General features: G+C 34.7%; 1 protein-coding gene across 1 annotated transcript; it reads left to right on the top strand.

Annotated features, from left to right (window-relative positions):
* The first annotated feature begins 6,996 nt into the window (after positions 1 to 6,996).
* LOC128553640 (uncharacterized) lies at positions 6,997 to 20,097 on the top strand. The gene is made up of 4 exons (XM_053534815.1): positions 6,997 to 7,623; positions 9,859 to 10,014; positions 11,847 to 12,090; positions 13,573 to 20,097. Exons 1-4 carry the CDS (start codon positions 7,072 to 7,074, stop codon positions 16,227 to 16,229), a joined length of 3,609 nt encoding a protein of 1,202 aa, XP_053390790.1. The 5' UTR covers positions 6,997 to 7,071; the 3' UTR covers positions 16,230 to 20,097.
* Positions 20,098 to 20,137: the final 40 nt, after the last annotated feature.

The raw sequence follows: 20,137 nt of genomic DNA on the forward strand, positions 1-20,137 counted from the left end.
AATGTTGAAACTTTATAGGATGATTGGTCATGCAGAGTAGATGACCCCTATTGATTTTGGGATCACTTATTAAAGGTCAAGGTCACTGGGGCCTGAACATGAAAAACCATTTCCGATCAATAACTTGAGAACCACTTGAACTTCATAGGATGATTGGACATGCAGAGTAGATGACCCTATTGATTTTAGGGTCACTTAGTTCAAGTTCAAGGTCACAGGAGTCTAAAAATGGAAAACCGTTTCCGGTCAGTAACTTGAGAACCACCTGACCCAGAATGTTGAAACTTCATAGGATGATTGGTCATGCAGAGGAGATGACCCCTGTTTATTTTAGGATCACTCTATCAAAGGTCAAGGTCACATGGGCCTGAACATGGAAAACAAATTCTATTCAGTAACTTGAGAACCACTTGACCCAGAATGTTGGAACTTCATAGGATGATTGGTCATGCAGATGAGATGACCCCTATCGATTTTGGAGTCACTCCGTTAAAGGTCAAGGTCGCAGTGGACAGAAAAATATGGAAATCCATTTCCAGTTTATAACTTCAGAACCATTTGACCTAGAACCTTCAAACTTCATAGGGAGATAGGAATAACAGAGTAGGTGACTCTTTTGTTTTTGGGGGTCACTTCATCAAAGGTCAAGGTCACAGGGGACTGAACATAGAAAACTCTTTCCTATCAATAACTTGAGAACCACTTGACCCAGAATGTTGAAACTTAATAGGATAATTGGACATGCAGAGTAAATGACCTCAAATGATTTTGGGGTCACTTGATCAAAGGTCAAGGTCACAGTAGCCCGAACATGGAAAACCGTATCCAATTCATAACTTGAGAACCACTAGGCCCAGAATGTTGAAACTTAGTGGGATGATTGGGCATGCCAAATAGGTGATCCCTATTGCAGCCAACCATCAGTGTCTCTTTGATTTCGCTCTTCTCCCCTATTGACTTCTTACATATACGACTATGCAGTGGAGGAGACATGCGTTTTTTTTACAAAGGCATCTTCTAGTTAGTAATTGTTTGGGTTTTTTTTTTTTTTTTAATTTATTTTATTTTCTTTAAACTCAAATAATGTGAATATTATGGTGGATATAGCCGCTATATCGCTGTCATTTTCAAACGGTTGATATGAATGGCCTGAAGAATAAAAAATAAAAGATCGGTGCCAATTCCAGAATTTTACGTAAATTTAGAACCAGGGTCCCCCGAAACATGACCACCCAGAGTCTGTTTTAAACAACATTATCATAAAATGTAGAAACCAGAGAAAAAACGGTAGAATGTAATATAAATAAACGGGCAGGTAGTGATGAAACAATGAACTATCTCGTTTTAACAATTAATTGCTTACTTAATTTGATTGCTCGTCGTTTCATACATTAAGTAATACATAAAAAATAACAAAAACAGCTAAGTCAGGCTACAAGTTATTTCAATATTTGCATATACATCCATTTCCACAATGTTATCTTTTTAAATCAACATTTGAAACCATGGTTAACAAATATGTGCAATTCAGATTTTAAGATAATTTCTGTTTTGAAACTTCATTTATAACTGACTCTCAGAATTAGTCTTTTGTCTATTTCATGCAGTCAAAATTTACTCACACCTCTCATGTCGAACCGGATAACACACTGGTATACTTAGTCCGGTACGGTCACTCTGTCCGTGACTAATATTTTTCAATGGGACATTTGTAAATAGCTGTGGAAATGAGTTTAGTGCCTGTAAAAATAAAATGTTGACGCAAATGACGTATTTAAGTTGGTCGAATTATGAACAGTCAAAACGACATGAAATTAATGTCAGATGTTAAAAGTGTACGGACATGAAATACATAAAGTATCCTACCCTCATATAAGATATAGCACAATATCGGCCTGCCTAATAAACTTTGCTTTATCTAGTCAGTGTCAAGATATCACTTTTGCGGGAACTTTTGAAATTGCTTATTTTACCAAAATTTTGCATTTAGATCATCACCATTGTATTGGAAATGTCTCAACTTAGAAAATGAATGGTCAAATCAAAGGTTTTTATCCTGAAACAAAACAGTTATTGCTATTTTTCACTTTTACAGCACTTCAGCCGGAAATTTTGAAAACAATTTTTTTCCGAATTTTTCATTGAGGCTGTTATCGTTGTATTGGAAATGTTCTAACTAAGAAAATAAGTGGTACAATCAAAAGTTTTTATCCAGAAACAAAAAAGTTATTGCATTTTTTCAATTTTCCACAAACTGAATTACACTAGCAAACGTCATATTATATGACGTCAAGTCTGCACGCTGTTGCTCTTTCCAACGACTTTTTTCCAATTTTCTGAACAGGTAGGATAAATGGAATATTAGATTACTGTCTGAAAATAAATTAAATTTATTAGGCTCGTCTACGAAAAAATATAAGGCTCGAGCCTCGCCTAATATATTTTCTTCAACTCGCCTAATAAATTTAAATTTATCAGACAGTAACCTAATATTCTCTATGCACTTATGCATTTGATACCAATTAATTGTTTCTCAACAAGCTTCCAATTATGTCGCGGCGGTCTGCTTTATAGCTTCTAACCAGTAGCCTAAGTACTCTACGTAAGAAATTTACTATTTTCCCACTTCAAGGAGCGCGTTTCCTGTAGGGCTCGAATTAACGAATTCCGGCGAAAATTGTTTTTTAACTATTTATGAAACAGTTGAAATGGGCTTAAACAAGATACGAAAATTTATTTAATAATGCAACCAGCCTTTAAGTAAAGGATGCAAATAAATCGTACAAACAGACAATGTGAACTTGGTTGTAAAACGCGGGTAAAACGCGTAACGTTTTAACTGTGCTAAACCTTCTTAATTTTCATAGCACCGTAGAGTGAAAATTAACCCGCTAGTCAAGAAATGTTGTAATCTTATTTTATTCAAAAACATTTCAGCAACATTATCAGAACATTAAAAAGGAAATTCTATGGAGGAGAGAACGAGCAGTAGAATGTTTAAGAAGAAGTGTCATTTTTTTTTATTACGCTTTTTGGTGCGTAATATGTTATTCAGATATACAAGTATAGGAAAGAAATCGGAAAATGGCTTACAAAATTAGGATACGCTTAAAACGAAATTTATTTTGTAGTAAACTTTTTTGTGATAATCCTATTTTTCACTAAAGTACCAACAGATATTTGTGAAATTTTGATGCATAAAAACGGGATAGAGGGGAATTTAAGACTAAACAGCGAAAACGGAGTGGAGACCCTAGTATGTTTTTTGCTCTTTTTGCAGTAAAATAAATCTATACGACAATTTTAGTTTTAAAAAATGTATGGACCAGTTTTATACACTACTTAGTCATTCCGCTCGAAAGCAGTAATTTCGTAGAAAGATCTTGTCATGATTTTTGCATAAAGTAACCATTCCTTCGGTGCATAGTCCTTATTTGAAAATTACAACAACGTATAGGTCTCAACGAGCTTGTTATAATAAATGATAAATTTACTTTTTGAATTAAATGGATGCCACGAAACTTAATCTATCGCCGTAAAAAAGGCAAAAGATAATAGGTAAGGGTAGATTTCTCGGAAGCACAGAGAATCACAAACACAGCCCCAGAGCCATGCAAATACAAAGATGGCACTCAACATAAAGAAACTGTAACGGAAAATATTATAAAATATTATAGTCGGGTTGCTTCAAAAATCCAACAAGTACACATCCTAATTTTATACAAAATGCAAAATATAGAGAAAAGGGGAGCAAGGTGTAGAGGGTAGAGAGAGTATGTGTGTGCGGGGAGGGGTGGACCAAGGATGAATATTCAAAAGGAAATGCTACGTTCCTTAATAATAGTTACCCTGCAACGTAAACCACAGCAGCACAGACAATCACGTACAAAAGACAAACACACACAAACATATATAACTAACTTACAAAGACAAAGATAAACAAACAGACAAGTAATACATAATAACACTGTAGGGCAAGATACTCAAACGCACAAGCACACATACGCCCACACATTAGCATAAAAAGAACAACAATCGCGCACCGCCTAAGAAATCCGGCAGCCAAAATTAAGTTGAGCACGATAACTTACTCATAGGAAAAGGAGAGAGGATGCAAAAGCAATGGAGCATTAATGCAAATGGCAATGTTGGGATGGGGCGATATGGGGAGTGAGGAGAAAAAGGAAAGAAACGCTAAAAACAAACAAGACATCATATGCAACACAAAACACATGACAGACAGAAAACAAGTTGAAAGTAGGGGCAACGCATATGAACGATCAGTACCCTATATAATGGAATCTGGGGTTTTTAAATGCGTTTAAGGCATGCCAGTCTCGCACTCACCGTATTTTCAACAAATTAGACAGCGCAATGTTAATAAAGCCATTCCCCGCTGCGAAAGACTCTAACATTGATGAAAAATACCAGATCATATTATGTAAAACCTAAAATTATGGTAAATCTTAGGTATAATTGCACGATTGTACTCAAAAATGGTCTAAAGTCAGATCACTAAGAGCCTAAATTTTAATGGCACGACTAAGAAAGCTGCAAGACAAAATTTCACTCCCTCCGGATTAAGGAGAAAATAACAAAAGAGTCTTCATCGAAACATTAAATAGGAAAGCGTAGCGAGAAAATAACCAAAGAGTCTTCATCGAACCATCAAATAGGAAAGCGTAGCGATTAACTTTATAGGGGCCAGCTGTGCTTCTCGATATTCGCATTGTATCCTCTTTTGATAAACTTTTCAACACATTTTAAAAATATCTGATTAAAGGCACTCGCTGTAGTTTTTTTACAGACGGGTCGATATTTATCCCAACACCGTGCCAATTTGGCTGCACCTAATACCCGTACCGTACACCCGTATTCGGGAACTATCAGTTTTGTTCGGAGAATGGCGGAAACCTACACCCATGACATCAAAATACTTCAGAAACACGTAGACATCTGCTTATTAAGAAATCTGCCGTTTGATAACTTGATATATCTCTGGATCACATGTTCAAATCATTCACCTCTAAACACTAAATTTAAACAGTTTCAGTAGCATTTACCGAGAAGCCTTTAACCTGCACCCTTCAAACTTAGTATGATGATTGGCCAAATGGAGTAGATAACCCCTATTGCTTTTAAGATCAATATGTTAAAGGTTAAGGATGCAGCAGCTTGAATGCTTCCTCTCTGTTTCTTCCTTTGAAAATTCAAAAAAAAGAACAACAACAGTTTCTTCAGTCACACTTTCAGTGAGTTTATTCCAGATGCTCCTCAGGCAAGCGACCTAGGTCCATTAGATCTATCTTTTCCTTAAACTGTGGACAAAAACAGAATACTGTCAAAGATTTTGGCTGAATATATACCCTTGTTTGAAATAAAAATTGATAACGTATTTCGTACCAACCTGCGTTCTTTAAATGCCCGCCACACCCAACCTCGTTGGAATTTAATTTAAGCCAAATCTAATATGATGACCTACAAATATTCTTTTTTGTTTTAGATTAGGTATACGTAAGCAAATGCATGTGCAGAGTTTAATTTAGTTCTATTATGTGAATCTCGATAGAATAGCAGAACTACCAACTTAACCTTGACAAAAACTTGCAAAAAAAAAATAGTTTCTTTTGATTTTTCTGAGCATGTCTCCACTAGAAATATTGTTTTGTGTTATAAAATGCTTAGAGTTCAAATCTATACTAGTTATTGTACTTTACTGAAATACATAGTAGGAGTATGGAAATTTTGAAAAAATAAATAAAATAAAACTGAAACAGTGCTGTTGACCTAGAATTTTTATTTCAGTGTTCAATACATCATAACATGATCTTGTAATACAGAACATCAAAATCTATTTTTGCGAGAAAAAAAATGACGAAACTGCCGCGAGCGTCGTAAAATGTAGATTATGCTTAAATTTCCGAATTTTATAAACTACCTCTCTATATAAGACCAAGTTTTAAAAGTGTTTTAATGTTAGTATTATATTTCTTTATCAGTTCGGACGAACTGTTGTAAAATTTAATGAAACTTCCCGTAGCTTATGATGACGGTAACCCTGTTGTAATAAGTTTTTGAGATATGAAGATTTCTATCATTAAAATCCTCTAACTTTGAGCAAGCTCTTGCAAAACGAATAAGTTGTGAAAATTAAAATCGCCCCTTTTATCATTTATTCTAGATTATTAATTTAAGTCCAAAAATGCCGCTTCTAAATCTGAATTATTAGCCTTGTGAAGATGTAGCTAATTTGGGTAAAAGTCTAGTCTTATATAAAATACTGGTAATACCCTATACACCTATTGCTAAACCCTATCCTTTCATATAATGCTATGTGGAGCGTGAGCTCCGGTTATTTCCACTTTTTGTTTCGATGCGCTTAAATGGCAGTATCTCGTTTCAAGTTTTGTCAGTATTTGCACATTTTCAACAAAATAAAACCGTCATAGTTCTAGCAAGTAAATGGATCGTTATACTTTCTAATGATTATTTAAACTTATAAGTGTTGCTCGAACAGCCTTCGGAGGGTACTCTAAGAATTAGTAAATCAAATAGAACTATTTTTCAAAATTATACAAATCTAATATTTATGATTTTGATTTTATGACAGAAATTTACGTATAATTATTTTGAGTAACCCCCGTATTCGCCATATTTAACATAATATTAGCACAGAAAAGCAGCATCTCGATCACATAAGGTTTTCACATTCACACTTCCTAAGTGTTGTGCAGATTTTAAATTAGATAAAAAGGAAACACTTTAATTGGCGATGACATTTTTTCGTTGTGAGATTATTTTTTGATATGTGTACGTTTCCTTTGTAAAAGAATACAAGAAAATGGTTTTTCAAATTTCCAGTAGTATGATTTCATTGGAGTTACATGGCCTCCTTTTCTATATTCCCCTAGTAAACTAAGGGTGTAAATGTGTATTTTAAATTGTTGGAAATCTTCATTAATATTTCTTCTTCTTTTTTATTTTGTAGCACTTGGCTGTACTACGGATGGCTATATAGCTAAGAGCTTCAAGTTGACAGGATTTACTACATGGATTAATATTTCTCAGATAATGGCAGAATGCAAAGACAATAACGAGTCAAAAATCTCAGAAACAAAATTTCACAACTGGATAAAATCTGGCCTAGCTCTTATGCACACAAGAAATGGAATTCAACAGTTCGTAATTGATGAAATCACTTCTTTTCAACAGGCAATGTACAGCAGCATTTTGACATTATTAGGTATAGACACAGATTCAAAATGTTCAGCATGCACTACGAACGCTATCATCTGTGATAAGTTATTCGAAAAGTGCAGGCGAAGAACATGCAACTCGTTTCATAGAGAATGTCCAGAAAGAGGTTTATGTACTAAAGTGAAAGAGAAAATAATAAAAGCACATAGGTATAATGGACCTTCTTGGATTAATACTGACGCTAAGCTATGGTGCAGTGATCCATGGCAAATTGCCAAGTGCTATATGCCGAGAGAAGGATATAGCACACAGATGTCAGCAGAGGAAACCGATTTTAATGGCATTGTTAACGTCATACTGAATCACGAAAACATCGCTCAGAAACTTTCTGCAAAGCTTACAGATAGTGATAACATATTTTGTAAGGTACTGGTTTATATTAGATGATTTTATTCTTTTAAAAGCCGTGTTTTATGTAAGCAGTAATTCTCTCATTTTTCCTCCCTATATATTACTAAAGTATGCCCTTAACTATGTTTGGCTTTGAGCTACGGCTCCAAGCTATTATATTGTTTTATGTTATTTAGTTGTGAATCAAATCCAGACAAGGAGGAAAATACATGTATGTGCACCCGCATCCCGGTGTGAAGTTGGACCACGAATTAGCAACAAAAAAGGGGGGAGTTTCTCAAAGTAATTACCGAGAAGCGATAGCATATTTTATGCAAAGATTTATTCCCAATTCAAAGAATAAATAAGCTCTATGGTTCTGCTCCTGCACACCAAAGCTGCATAAACCCTCACAGTAACAGGCAACAGTCGACAAGGATTGCGTGTATGGAGCTTTACATATTTATGTGTCTTTGTTTGGCCAGTTGCGTGTTCACCTGATTCGCTAAAATCTTCTACGATATTTGTAACATCGTACGCACATTTGCCTTTCTTGACTATGTTTCCTATGTAACTGAAATGCGCTTTAAGGTGTTAAAACGGAGTGTCCATTTCGATATATTTTGTCAGCTAACAGAGTATTGCCAGGAAAAGGCAAATTTGCTGTACCAAATTGGTGCATTAATTTACAGGTTTGTGCGCCGTCCTGGTGACCAAGAAAACCTGATTCAGTAAAACATATTTTATCATTGTTTTCAACCAAAAGTTGTGTACGAAGACTTTGGTAATTTCTATGGCCTGAAAAAATTCGTGTTACTTATCGGTAGCCTTTTATATTTCATGGCTTGTGCCATCTATGACTATTACAGCGACTTGTAGTTTAGGCCAATGACCCCGAAACTACTGGCAATTCTGAATACTTGGCCAGTGTTTAAATGTTGAAAGTACATAATCAAATGCGGGAATAGAACGCTTTATCTCAGTCTCAGTGTACGAGACATTAACATCAAACATGCTTGGCAACATCCAGTTGGTTGAATATATATTATCAACCATAAGGACAGACAATTGAGACACTTTATGCCTCACGAATATCGGACACTGTGGACATTAAATTAACAAAATAAAGAAAGTATAGTGTGACAAACAAAACCAAATGTTTAAGTTTAAATGATAAATAGTTTTTAGAAACTCCCCTGTTTTATCACTATTCAGTTGTTCATTTCATGTTCATCAAATGATTGATCAACGCTACCAGTTACAGTCCAATGGAAGGTTCGCTTTCAACCAGGCATTAAGTTGAAATATAAAATCTAAAATAGCACAGTTGGTTTATAGAACGCTATTTGTTTCGCAGTATAACTGTGCGTCATATTAGTGAAATGAAGAACAACAACTTCCTGTTTACCATCCGTTTTTTTAATGTTCGCCAGCTTAATTTCCGGTTGATCTTCATTATTGTAATAAAAGTTAATGCTTCCTGATAGTATTCGACTTGTGTTTTCAAAACAAATATCAAAGCAGACGACAAATAACAAAATAAAAAGAGATTTGTTTCTTTATCAAAGGTACACGCCTGATAAACAATATCAAAATCAGAAATATATTTATGAATTTTAAGTTGTTTGTAAAGTTAAATCAAATCTACATCGCCTACCATTTCCCGAGTTTTGATAATGTATACAATACCTTAAAAAATGCCAAAAATATGATGACAATCACCTTTGTTTACGTTTTTTTCTCGCGACATGTACTAGCTCGGAAGTTGCGACATAGCGATTTACCGTATACCTCTGAAAGAGGTAGCTCTGTGTTTTACCAGGCGTGAGGTAAAGAAGAGTAAAATTATAAATGAAAGTGTGTGTGTGTGTGGCGGAGTGGGGGGGGGGGGGGGGGGGGGGGGGGGGAGGGGGTCAGATATGAAAAAGAAACTAGATCTACTTATTGACAAATCTTCAATGAGTCTTACATGAAGACACTTTATTATGTTTATTATGTTTTTGGCTTAATTCCTAATCCCCTCTCCAGTTAATTCAAACTTGAATAATATTCCCTGCAAAAGACTCATAAACGCAAGTAAAACGTATGTTTTTGTCCCTATGGGCTATGTTAAATGTCATTTTCATCAGATTTAGTGCTACAAATTATTAATAAATATTTCATAGCATTTCTAGTTAGCAGGTTATTGACGGAGTTCACAAACGACAAACAATATTTCTATACAAATGGCGACGGTTTCGATAGTCAGTTTCATTTGTATCTTTTTTATAGGCTCGAGCTGTTTCTAAATTTGTCAGACATTCAGCATTGTTTGAAGTCGACGACGAAGAATTTCAAACCAATCTCGACGTGTTGACAAAAGTTCTTCAAGAAAAACAGATTGCGCAGTACCAAGACGCCCAGGATGCAATGCAAAAGTTGTCAGAGGTAAATCTAAATAGAGAAAAGCATAAACTTTGCATCTGAATGCTGATAGATTATGGAAAGAGCATATGTATGAATGTGTAATGACAAGTAATACTATCTCAGTACCTGAATAATATTTTAACTTAACAGTCTTTTATCAGATGAACAATGAGAGACACTTAACACATTAAACAATTGAAGCACATAATTAATAAATTACATAATCTTTAAGAACTTTTATGATGATTAAGTCTTATGAGTCCCTAAAATTAGAGCACAGATACGCTCAACAGAACAATATATATAAAAAGGAAGGCAATTACGTAAATTTTAAGCATTTTATTGATAAAACACGTGTTAATAAAAATTCTATGAACTGTTTAACATTGTAACACAAACAATGATTAAAAGCTCTACCATTTTTATTTTTCTTTACACGTCATTAAGTTTTAATCTCCTCTTTACATTTAAGTAATACGTTAAGAGTTAAAGGAAACGTATTTTCAGCGGGGGTTAATCAGATGAAAGCCATCCCACAACCTCATTCATACACATTTTTTCGATTTATTAAAGTTCTGGTAAAATAAAACAAAAACAATCAAAACCAAAAATTAACACTGGAGCTGGGTGTGAAGAGTGTTGTATATTTCATCTGATCAAAATGTTACCAAAAGCTTTGGCTTTCTCATTGCTAGTATAGATGTAGTAATTGAAAAGAGAAACTGAAACACTGCTACCTGCTGACGGTGCCGATCAAACACCTCGCAGCTTTTCGGGAAACGATAGAACCGTATTTACTCTGTCATAGCAAGGGTGAGACCTTTGGAATAAAGGTCTTTAGATCTAGTTTTAAGCCATGGCTAATGCCAACAGAGCTTCACAGCATTAAATTTGGTTGTATGGCTTTCATGCAATTACGGGATTTTTAATCTTACTAAACTAAATTTCGAGTCAGTATACAAATATTCCGATTTGATAAATAGTTCCCATCCAGGCACTAATGATCTACCATACTCTTGTACTGTAATAAAGACATGTGGTCTTCTATTTCACACAAAAAATGAATATCACTTTTGTTCTTTAATGGGGAAAAATTGACACCGCCGACTTGGTCATTTCACGGTTTTTCCCTCTTTTCTTTTCATCTCTTTCTATTTTTGTTTTGCAAAAAAATAATTGTATGTCACCTTTATCATGTCATAAGGAAGTTCCGCAGATATGGTTTACTACCAAAACATTTTCGAAAAGCTTTTCCCCTATTATCATATCATACATACACATGTTCAGTTGAAAACATACAGGCTATAGCGTACACCAAAGAATCATTTTCAGAAGATTTATACAAGGATTTCATACATATCTCACTGTGAACTGGTTATCAAATACCCGTATAGCTTATGGCTTTGTACTGTTGACATATCTGGGCTTGTACTCGTAGAATTTAATGTGGTGTAATTAATTTGATCTCTATTTGCTTGTGTTTGCTACAACCTTGCGAGCATTGGAATAATTGATAATTTTATACATTTTAGTCAAAATTATATATTATTTCATTTCAGCAATTTTTGACTTTGCGTGTAATGTTATTATAGAAATTTGCCTTTTGCAAAATTCTAACGTTAGGCTAAGTTAGTCGGCGTATGATTTTAATATTTCAAATGTTCAGGAAAAATGACACAATTAACAATCAAACAATCACTGTTCAGAGGTCAGATGCGCAGAAAGTTCACAAAATGGTATCTGAACAATTTAGGGAAAACTTAGGTCTCTTTTTTATAAGAGATGTCTTATATTTTGGGTATAATAAACAAAAATATCTAAAATGAATATGAAAAAAAATGTATTTTCTACAGCTGAGGACAGCCAAATGGTCAATCTTCACTTCGAAGGATGATATATTTGCAGTTATAAAAACTGCTTTCACTTCTGAAATGGTGATGCCACAGACAGAGCAAGAGAAAGAAAAAGTGGAAATGTTAAAGATTGCAATTAAAATTATCGAAGCAAATACGAGTTCAGATGTACAATCAGTCATATGGCAGCTCCAAAGTTCTTTCGACAAATATGAAGATGAGAAACAAAAAAGGAAACGAAAAGGTATTTATGATATATCATTAAACTGTGTTCTCGATTTCATATACTGGGTATTTGTGTTGTCAGATGAGATATGAAAACCAGGTCAGATTATAAGAACTCGACTTCCTGAAAACGTAACACGATAATAGACAAGTGTATGAACGGATATGAAAACGGAATTGAAACAAATCGACAAGTAAAGTTAGCTGGGTAACGGTCAGGGGTCCTCTGTGTCCGAGTGGTATACTATGTCTTTCTGATGTTTCTACTCTACATATCCAAGAAGTGTTGCCTTGATCACACTTAACATGAAAAAACACTGCTGCAAGAAAAGCTGGAATATTGCCTTATCATCTGTAATTGTGCCGGTATGACGTAGACACAAAGATAATAAATAAAAAAAGACTACATAAATACCCATATTGAAATATAAAAAGAAACGAAAGCTTACAGCTATAATTTTTTTTTTTGCGACTTGTAGATTTATATGAATGTCTCAAACGGAATAATAAATGATAAAATACTAGAAATAAAGAAAATATAAGGGATCGCCTCTTTTGCATGTGTTTCTGTCCGTTTGTCAGTCTGTGCACTTACACATTGCTTATGTCTGAGTAAAATGGGTCTCGGTTATGCCTTTGCCTAAATGTTTATCACACAGGTGTGCTGTATATTTTTTGCCGTCCTGCCGTCATTTTTCAGTGTCAAGTTTAAAGTATGGTAAAGTACTGTACATTTTAAGCAAGCATTCAAAATAGAATTTAAAACGTAAACATAATAAATGTTTGAAAACTGTTATAATTGATTATAACCAAAACATTACACTGTATCAATGGACGATCATATTACTTTGCAGACGTTACGACGTCTCTGAAATGGAGTATTCTTAACGACGTGTATTTTTAATGAAACCAAATTTAAATGTTTCAAATTCCTTTAGATCTAAGTAATTCATATTGGTATTATCAAAACATTGAATTGAAAAAGTTGACTTTGTGTGTTAGACTGATAAGCACTTAGGCCAGCCGTTTCAATTATTTCTTTGTCTCTCTAGAAGTATTAACATTTTTACCAATAAATATTTACTAAATAAACATCTCTGCGATTTAAATGTCTTTTGTACATACAATGAGCATACCTAATATCACTTATAACTGTACCTTGCGATCTTACGGATTACGACATCTTCATAAACTTCCTTGATTTGTTGTCAAAGGCCTTAGCCATAGGGAACACGTATGTCCAGAAAATACACGCAAGTTTACTTCATACATATGTCAATTTGAGTGCCACATCAATTAATTATTTTAGGAGGACATATTCGAAAAAAGTGGCATGCAAGGAGGCAATTTTTAATATGTTCTCTAATGCTGGCACATCGACAGCAAGCATAAAATTTAGCGACTTGTAGGTACACAAATGAATCGAACGCTTATAAAATGAGAAATGTTGCTGCTGTAATTAGTTCATTTCTCTAATTTATGATGACGTTTTCTTTGACAGATATATGCAGAAGACTCATAAATTCGTATCGGAGGGAATGTTCAACGCTGCCGATCTCTGCTCTGTTTGAAGAAGAGGATGCTCCTCTGCTGAACTTTTACGTGCAGCCTATGATGCAGCAAGTAGAGCACCATAAAGTTCGAAAACAATATAAGACTGTGAAGTCGTATAATGATATATTCCACAAAGATGACCAACTTTGTCGGAATATCTACATCACCGGAAATGCGGGTACTGGAAAAACAGCCATTTGTCAAAAGATGGTTCTCTGTTGGTGCCACGCACAATCGGCAGGAGAAGCCGATGAAAATTTCTCAGAGGAGGATATTAATACAATGAACTTATTCAATTATGTCTTTTTTGTTTCTCTTAGAGATACAGAAATGTGCCATGTAGAAACTATGATACAGCAACAGCTCCTTTCTACTGAAAAAGCAGAATTAATTGACCATATTCTCGAAGACGAAAAATGCCTGATTATTCTCGATGGCTTGGATGAATGGTCTCATCCAAAATCAGCCGCATTTTGTCCAATTGATAAGAAAATTCCACACAGAAAAGCACGTGACAACTGCATTTATTTAACCACTTCTAGACCATGGAAGTTAGAGTCGAACAGATTGAATACAAGACAAATAGATCAACAAATTGTAATGAAGGGACTAGACAAGAGAGCGTCCGAAAAATTGACGTCATTTGTTGTGGATCATCTAAACAAAAAGTACTTGGAAGACAGAAAGCCAACGGAGTTTCAGGAGTCTATCGAGAAGAAGAAACAAGTTGCTGATGTTTCAGAAATACCAATCATAAAGATACAGTTAATAAGTTTGTGGTTTCAGAATATTGGTTTAAGTACAAATTTTTCCAGATGTGAGATATATGCTGATACTGTAGAAATGCTTTTGTCAAGAGCTATTGAAAGAGAAGAAAGCCAAGCAGCTGCAAGTCGAAATAGTGAATCAGTCAAGCAATTAAATAAAAAAGAGTTTAAACAGGAAGCACCGAATGCTATTTCAAGGCTAACTTTGTTAACAGAGTTTTGCTACCTTCTTTATAAGATTGGTCATCTGGCATTTGAGATGCTCTTTAGCACCCCTGATGGTGAATCTTCACTTGTTTTTAAAAGAAATTTTGGCAAAACCTATAGCCTATCCGATATCGAAATTGACTTTTTACTTTTTGTAGGAATCTTGTCGAAGAACAAAGTCATTGGACCGCAACGCGACCGGTTGATTAAGCTTACTTTTCTCCACAAGAGCTATCAGGAGTTCTTTGCGGCATTGTACATATCGATGAACAAAGACATTGATCATATCAAAAAGTGCATATTTTCTAAATGTAAGTCGCTGGAAGAATTTCTTAAATATGAACAGATATTTATCTTCCTTTCGGGTATGAATGTTAAAGCAATGGAGACCATTTCGGCTGAAGTTCATAACATGGTATCTGCCGATAACAGTGTAAAAACATACAGACAATCGGCACACTATCAGTTTCAATATCTAGTTATTAGAAAACCGTATAATACAATAGCTAGTGAAATACTGGAACAGGGTTGGAATGGCGAAGGTGCTCTTAGATGTTTACAAACCCTTTTGCTGCACTGTTTGGAGGAAGGCAACTGTCCTGGGTATAAACCTGCATTGGCATTATCAGATGTCTTCATCGGACAGGAATACACCGCCGAGTTGAAAAGACTTCTAGAGAACAACAAGCATTATATAAAATCTATCAGCACAGCCGTGTATACCGGTGATCTGACAACGTTAAAAATGTTGGAAAAACTTGTCGTCAATGAAAATATCTATTCAGAAACCTGCCGAGTTGACATAGAGCAATTTGAAACTTACATACCTATATCAAGTTCTTGTTTTGTCAGCTTATCTCTTGCAAATTGCACAGGTAGATTTAATGTTTCCAATGGACGGTTTACAAATCTAACCTCCTTAGCGTTGTGTAATGTAATTCTAGAGCATAAAAACATAGTTGAGGTATTTACTTTTATATCGAACACTGTAGCTTTAACCCAGCTTTTTTTGTGTGAAATCAAATGTTGTGAACATGATGATGTCTGCAGTGGCGGAGTACTGAATTTGTCTAACCATTCACAACTCAAATATTTGCGGTTGCAGAAACTGTATGAATATGGGTCTCATGAAACAAAGTTGAATAATGGAAGTTTGCAACTACTGGTGATTCAAGACAATACTAAAGGGCAAATTGTGAAGTCTATAATCGAAGATATCCGAAATGCTCCAAAATTGACGGAAATAGATATAGTGGACTTCAGATCACCAGTTTCAATTGCTAATACTTTAGATATACTTCCAACTCTTCAATGTTTGGAAAGAATCACTTTTCTTGATGTTGACTTCGGAGATTGCAGTTTGCAAATGAATACTGAAAATAAACAATCCTTGAAAATGGTTAATATTTTTCAGTCATCATTGACATTTCAGTCATTCTGTAGGTTTGTGGACAGCTTGCCAAATAAAGGGGTGATTGTCCATTTACATGCATGCAAAGTCACACATATAGTAGATGACTGTACGACAGAAATACATATTGAAGACGCTGCAGAATATGTTCGAGCAAAAGGAACATTTGAAGTTACGTTCACTGGCAGCGGCAGACTGGCTTTCAACTCTAAAAGTTAGACAGATAATGTTTGAAAGAACTTAAAGAGGCTAATCATGGGTATAGCATATTCTGGTTAGGAATCAGTTTCCGAAAAAAATATTTTTGTTAATTGTTTCCCAAACTTGAAAATCCAGCTCCTCTTACAATGAAAATACTATCACTACTACCTTTTTACACAGAATAAGGCTTTCTTGGGGTCTCATACTGGGCCATGAAAAACGTTTATATTCTCCAAGCGGTAAACTAGTGGCCGGACAAATTTTAATGTTTTGAGGATGTATCGGTGGGATATTGAAATTAAACGATTAATATTTTTTACGCTTTTCCAGTCTTTAATTTTTAAAACAATGCATATTGAGAGTAAATTCATACAAATTTTGACATCCCTGTATTCTTGTTTGTTACTTGTTCACAGAAATTCAAACTAATTCATGTCATAAGCCTAAACGGTATATGCTGTTTATTTGGTACCTCAACAAGTTGAAAAATGTAGATATGAACATCACATATCTTAATGAGCATGACTGAATTATTGCACGGACAATGCCGAAATGTACCGTAGCAGTAATTATACGTGACCGGAAATTGATTCCAAACCAGTACATGAATGATAAGTTAATTTGTTAACACCGCTTGAACTAAGTCCATGTTTCTGTTTTGATTTCTTATGTAGTGAAGGATCCAGTACTGCTATATTTTCTTCATAATTATCCAGCATTGGATGCTGCATTCATTTTTACGAAGTTGTGCTAAAATAATTGAATACAATACACATATTTTGTACCTCCAGGAAGCGCCATATCGATCGCCTTTCTACCTTCGTCTGTTTGTATGTCCATCTAACCACATTTTATAAACGACTTTTTCCCAGAAACTGCAGGGCGAATTTCGAAGAATTATATTGCAAAGTACGTAAATCCAATGCTTCTGTTCTGTACATTTTTGGTATCTTTTTATGTAATTCTTTATTTATTCTGATTTTTAATAACCATTAAGGAACAGTCGAGTTGAAGCAATTCGACATGTCAAGACATGTGACATTCTAATGTTGATTTAAATAGATATATAATTGAATAACGGTATTTGCACATTGAACGCTATGTAACTTTCATGATACAATACTTCCAAATTACGTATAAGAACCGTTTACCAGAAATATCTTGCTTAGATGTCAAACACATTTGACAGTTAGTATAATATTTACATGACTAACAGGGATAAGACTGTGTCATCAAAGATGTAGTTAGACACCATTTTCCGTGTATAACTGGTTGATTTGCTAGCATGTCAAATCCTATCTTAGTGTCCGGGACGAACTGATTTTCGTGTCTGTGTTTTTCATTGGTCAGTTGAAGTTGTAAAAAGATTTTTATACTCCCGTCTGTGAATGAGCGGGACGTATTATGTGAACACCCGTGGCGGGCGGGTGGGTCGGCGTCCAAAAGCATAGTCGAACAGTTTTCATTCGATCTTCACCAAAGTTGCTGACAATGTTTGTGGGCATAATATCTTGGCCAAGTTATAAAACCAGCCAAATCGCCTCAGGCACTCTTTGATTACTTGAAAAACTGCGATTTTAGCATACAGCATCAACATTATTACCTTTATGATACGTAACTGAATATTTTGACGGGCTTATTCTGTGACAGTCTGGCACTCTTGTTCATTGGATAATTTCACAGAAATAAACCATTTCCGAATCCTTTATAAGCACATCAGTTACCCCGAAAAAGCCAAAAAGACTCTGGTAAACAAAATAATAATGGGAGCTGGCAAGATTTTGTTTGCCTTTCGTAGGCAAGTCAAATTTTGTATCTTTGATTTTGTACTCTGTATTTTTGCACTTTGGTAAAATCTAGAACATTTTTATAACTTTCATCTACAGAGATCATATCTTAATGCTAGACACATGTATAATTGATTTGTTAAGTTTTGTTTCTATTCAGCTTTTCAGAAAACTACTTATTATTTTTGTTCATGAGTGTAATTTAGTAGATTCTTGCAACTATTGATTTACGAAAATTATGTCTTAGAGTTAAGTCTGTTTGAACTGTTTATTGTTCAGCTAGAAAAAAGGAAAAATTAGCATAAATACGTCCAACAAGAAAGCGCATCCCCTAATCACTTAATGCGTACTTTCATTTAGAACTTGTTATTAAATGTATGTCTTCCAGTCCATTTCAACATGAATATTCTAGGCCTTGTACAATTCATAGGAAAACAAATTCAGATGTATTTCGGAATAAAAAAAAAACTGAAACAAACTGAAAATATAACTTTTTAGGTATTTCAAAGCATTTAAGAAAAAGCTAATAGACAATATGTTGTATGATTTATGTTTGTTTATATCAAAACTATTTGTTAAGGAACTTAGAAGCTCATTAATGCGTTAGTCTATAGGGTTTGTGAATTATCAGTTTTCGTTTTTTAGTTTATTGGTCATTTAACGAACGTATGTTCGACGTTGTTTATGTGATTTGTATGAATGTTATATAGATATCTATATATGGTATAAAAAAAACTCTGGCTTCGCACGTAGATGAATAATTCTGGGAGCTAACAAGATTGTCATTAGTCCCCTACTGGTTGAAAATCAGTTCCGTGGACTTTAGGATTGCGCTTTTCAGTCATTCCGTTCGTCCCCAATTTCATGTCCGGCTCATAACTCTGTTATACATCAAGGAATTTTAATATTACTTAGCACAAATGCTACCCAAGATGAGACGACGTGTCATGCACAAGACTCAGACCCCTAGCTTACAGGTCAAGGTCAATCTTGGAGGTCAAAGGTCAACAGGGCCTTTTTATGTTCGGTCCAAAACTCTGCCATCCATGAAGAGATTTTAATATTACTTGGCACAAATGTACTCCTAATAAGGCGATATGTTTTGCACAAATTTCAGACCCCTAGCGCAAAGGTCAATGTCATACTTGGCAGTCAAATGTTAACATGGCATGATCAGAGTCTGTTTCATGTCCGGTCAAGAACTCTATCATCGATCAAGGGATTGCAGTAGTACTTGGCATAAATGTTTCCCATGTTAAGTCGATGTCTCATGCGCAAACCCAGTGCCCTAACTAAAAGGTCAAGGTCACACTTGGAGGTCGAAGGTCGATAGTAATTTTAATATTACTTAGCACAAACGCAACCCTTTACTCCTTTACTCAAATGTCAATGTCATTGTCAGAGGTCAAAGGTCAATAGTTTTTTTTTCCTTTCTGGTCCATAACTCTGTCATCACTTAAGGGATTTTGATATAACCAGAAACAAATGTTCCACATAATGTGACAGTGTCGTGTGCAATATCCAGACCCCCTAGTGCACACCCGAAGGTCAACACTCAACGTTGATCCTTTCCTATCCAGTCTGTAAAATATTTTATATAAGCTCATGTGTCATATTGACCCAATTAAAAAATGTTAGTATATTTTCGTCTGAATAACTTCCCTTTTATATTGATTTCTTACATTTTTCTCATAGTATTCCATCAATTTCAAAATAAGATGTTATCAAAATTGAAATTAAGTCCTTTTTAGCTGAGTTTTTCTGATCACTCGATGTCTGTCTGTCGTTTGGTCAGAATGATAACCTTGATGAAATCTAGGCCGAGTTCGAAAATGGGTTATCTGGGGTCAAAAAATAGGTCACTAGGTCAAATCAAAGAAAAACATTTTGTATGCGATAGAGGCTGTATTTTTCAATTGATCTTCCTGAATTCTAGTCAGAATGATTAACTTGATGAAATCTAGGTCGAGTTTGAAAATGGGTTATCTGGGATCAAAAACTAGGTCACTAGGTCAAATCAAAGAAAAACCTTGTGTATGCGATAGAGGCTGCATTTTTCAATTAATCTTCATGAATTTTTGTCAAAATGATTGCCTTGATAAAATCTAGATTAAGTTTGAATATGGGTTATCTGGGATC

Source organism: Mercenaria mercenaria, unplaced genomic scaffold (genome assembly GCF_021730395.1).
Source record: "Mercenaria mercenaria strain notata unplaced genomic scaffold, MADL_Memer_1 contig_4137, whole genome shotgun sequence".
Lineage (NCBI taxonomy): Eukaryota > Metazoa > Mollusca > Bivalvia > Venerida > Veneridae > Mercenaria > Mercenaria mercenaria.

Excerpts from the sequence above, each read along its gene's own strand:
- LOC128553640 (XM_053534815.1), top strand. The coding sequence starts at position 7,072 with ATGGCAGAATGCAAAGACAATAACGAGTCAAAAATCTCAGAAACAAAA. Across the intron at positions 7,624-9,858 it reads GTGATAACATATTTTGTAAG|GCTCGAGCTGTTTCTAAATT; the intron begins GTACTGGTTTAT and ends TCTTTTTTATAG. Across the intron at positions 12,091-13,572 it reads ACAAAAAAGGAAACGAAAAG|ATATATGCAGAAGACTCATA; the intron begins GTATTTATGATA and ends TTTCTTTGACAG.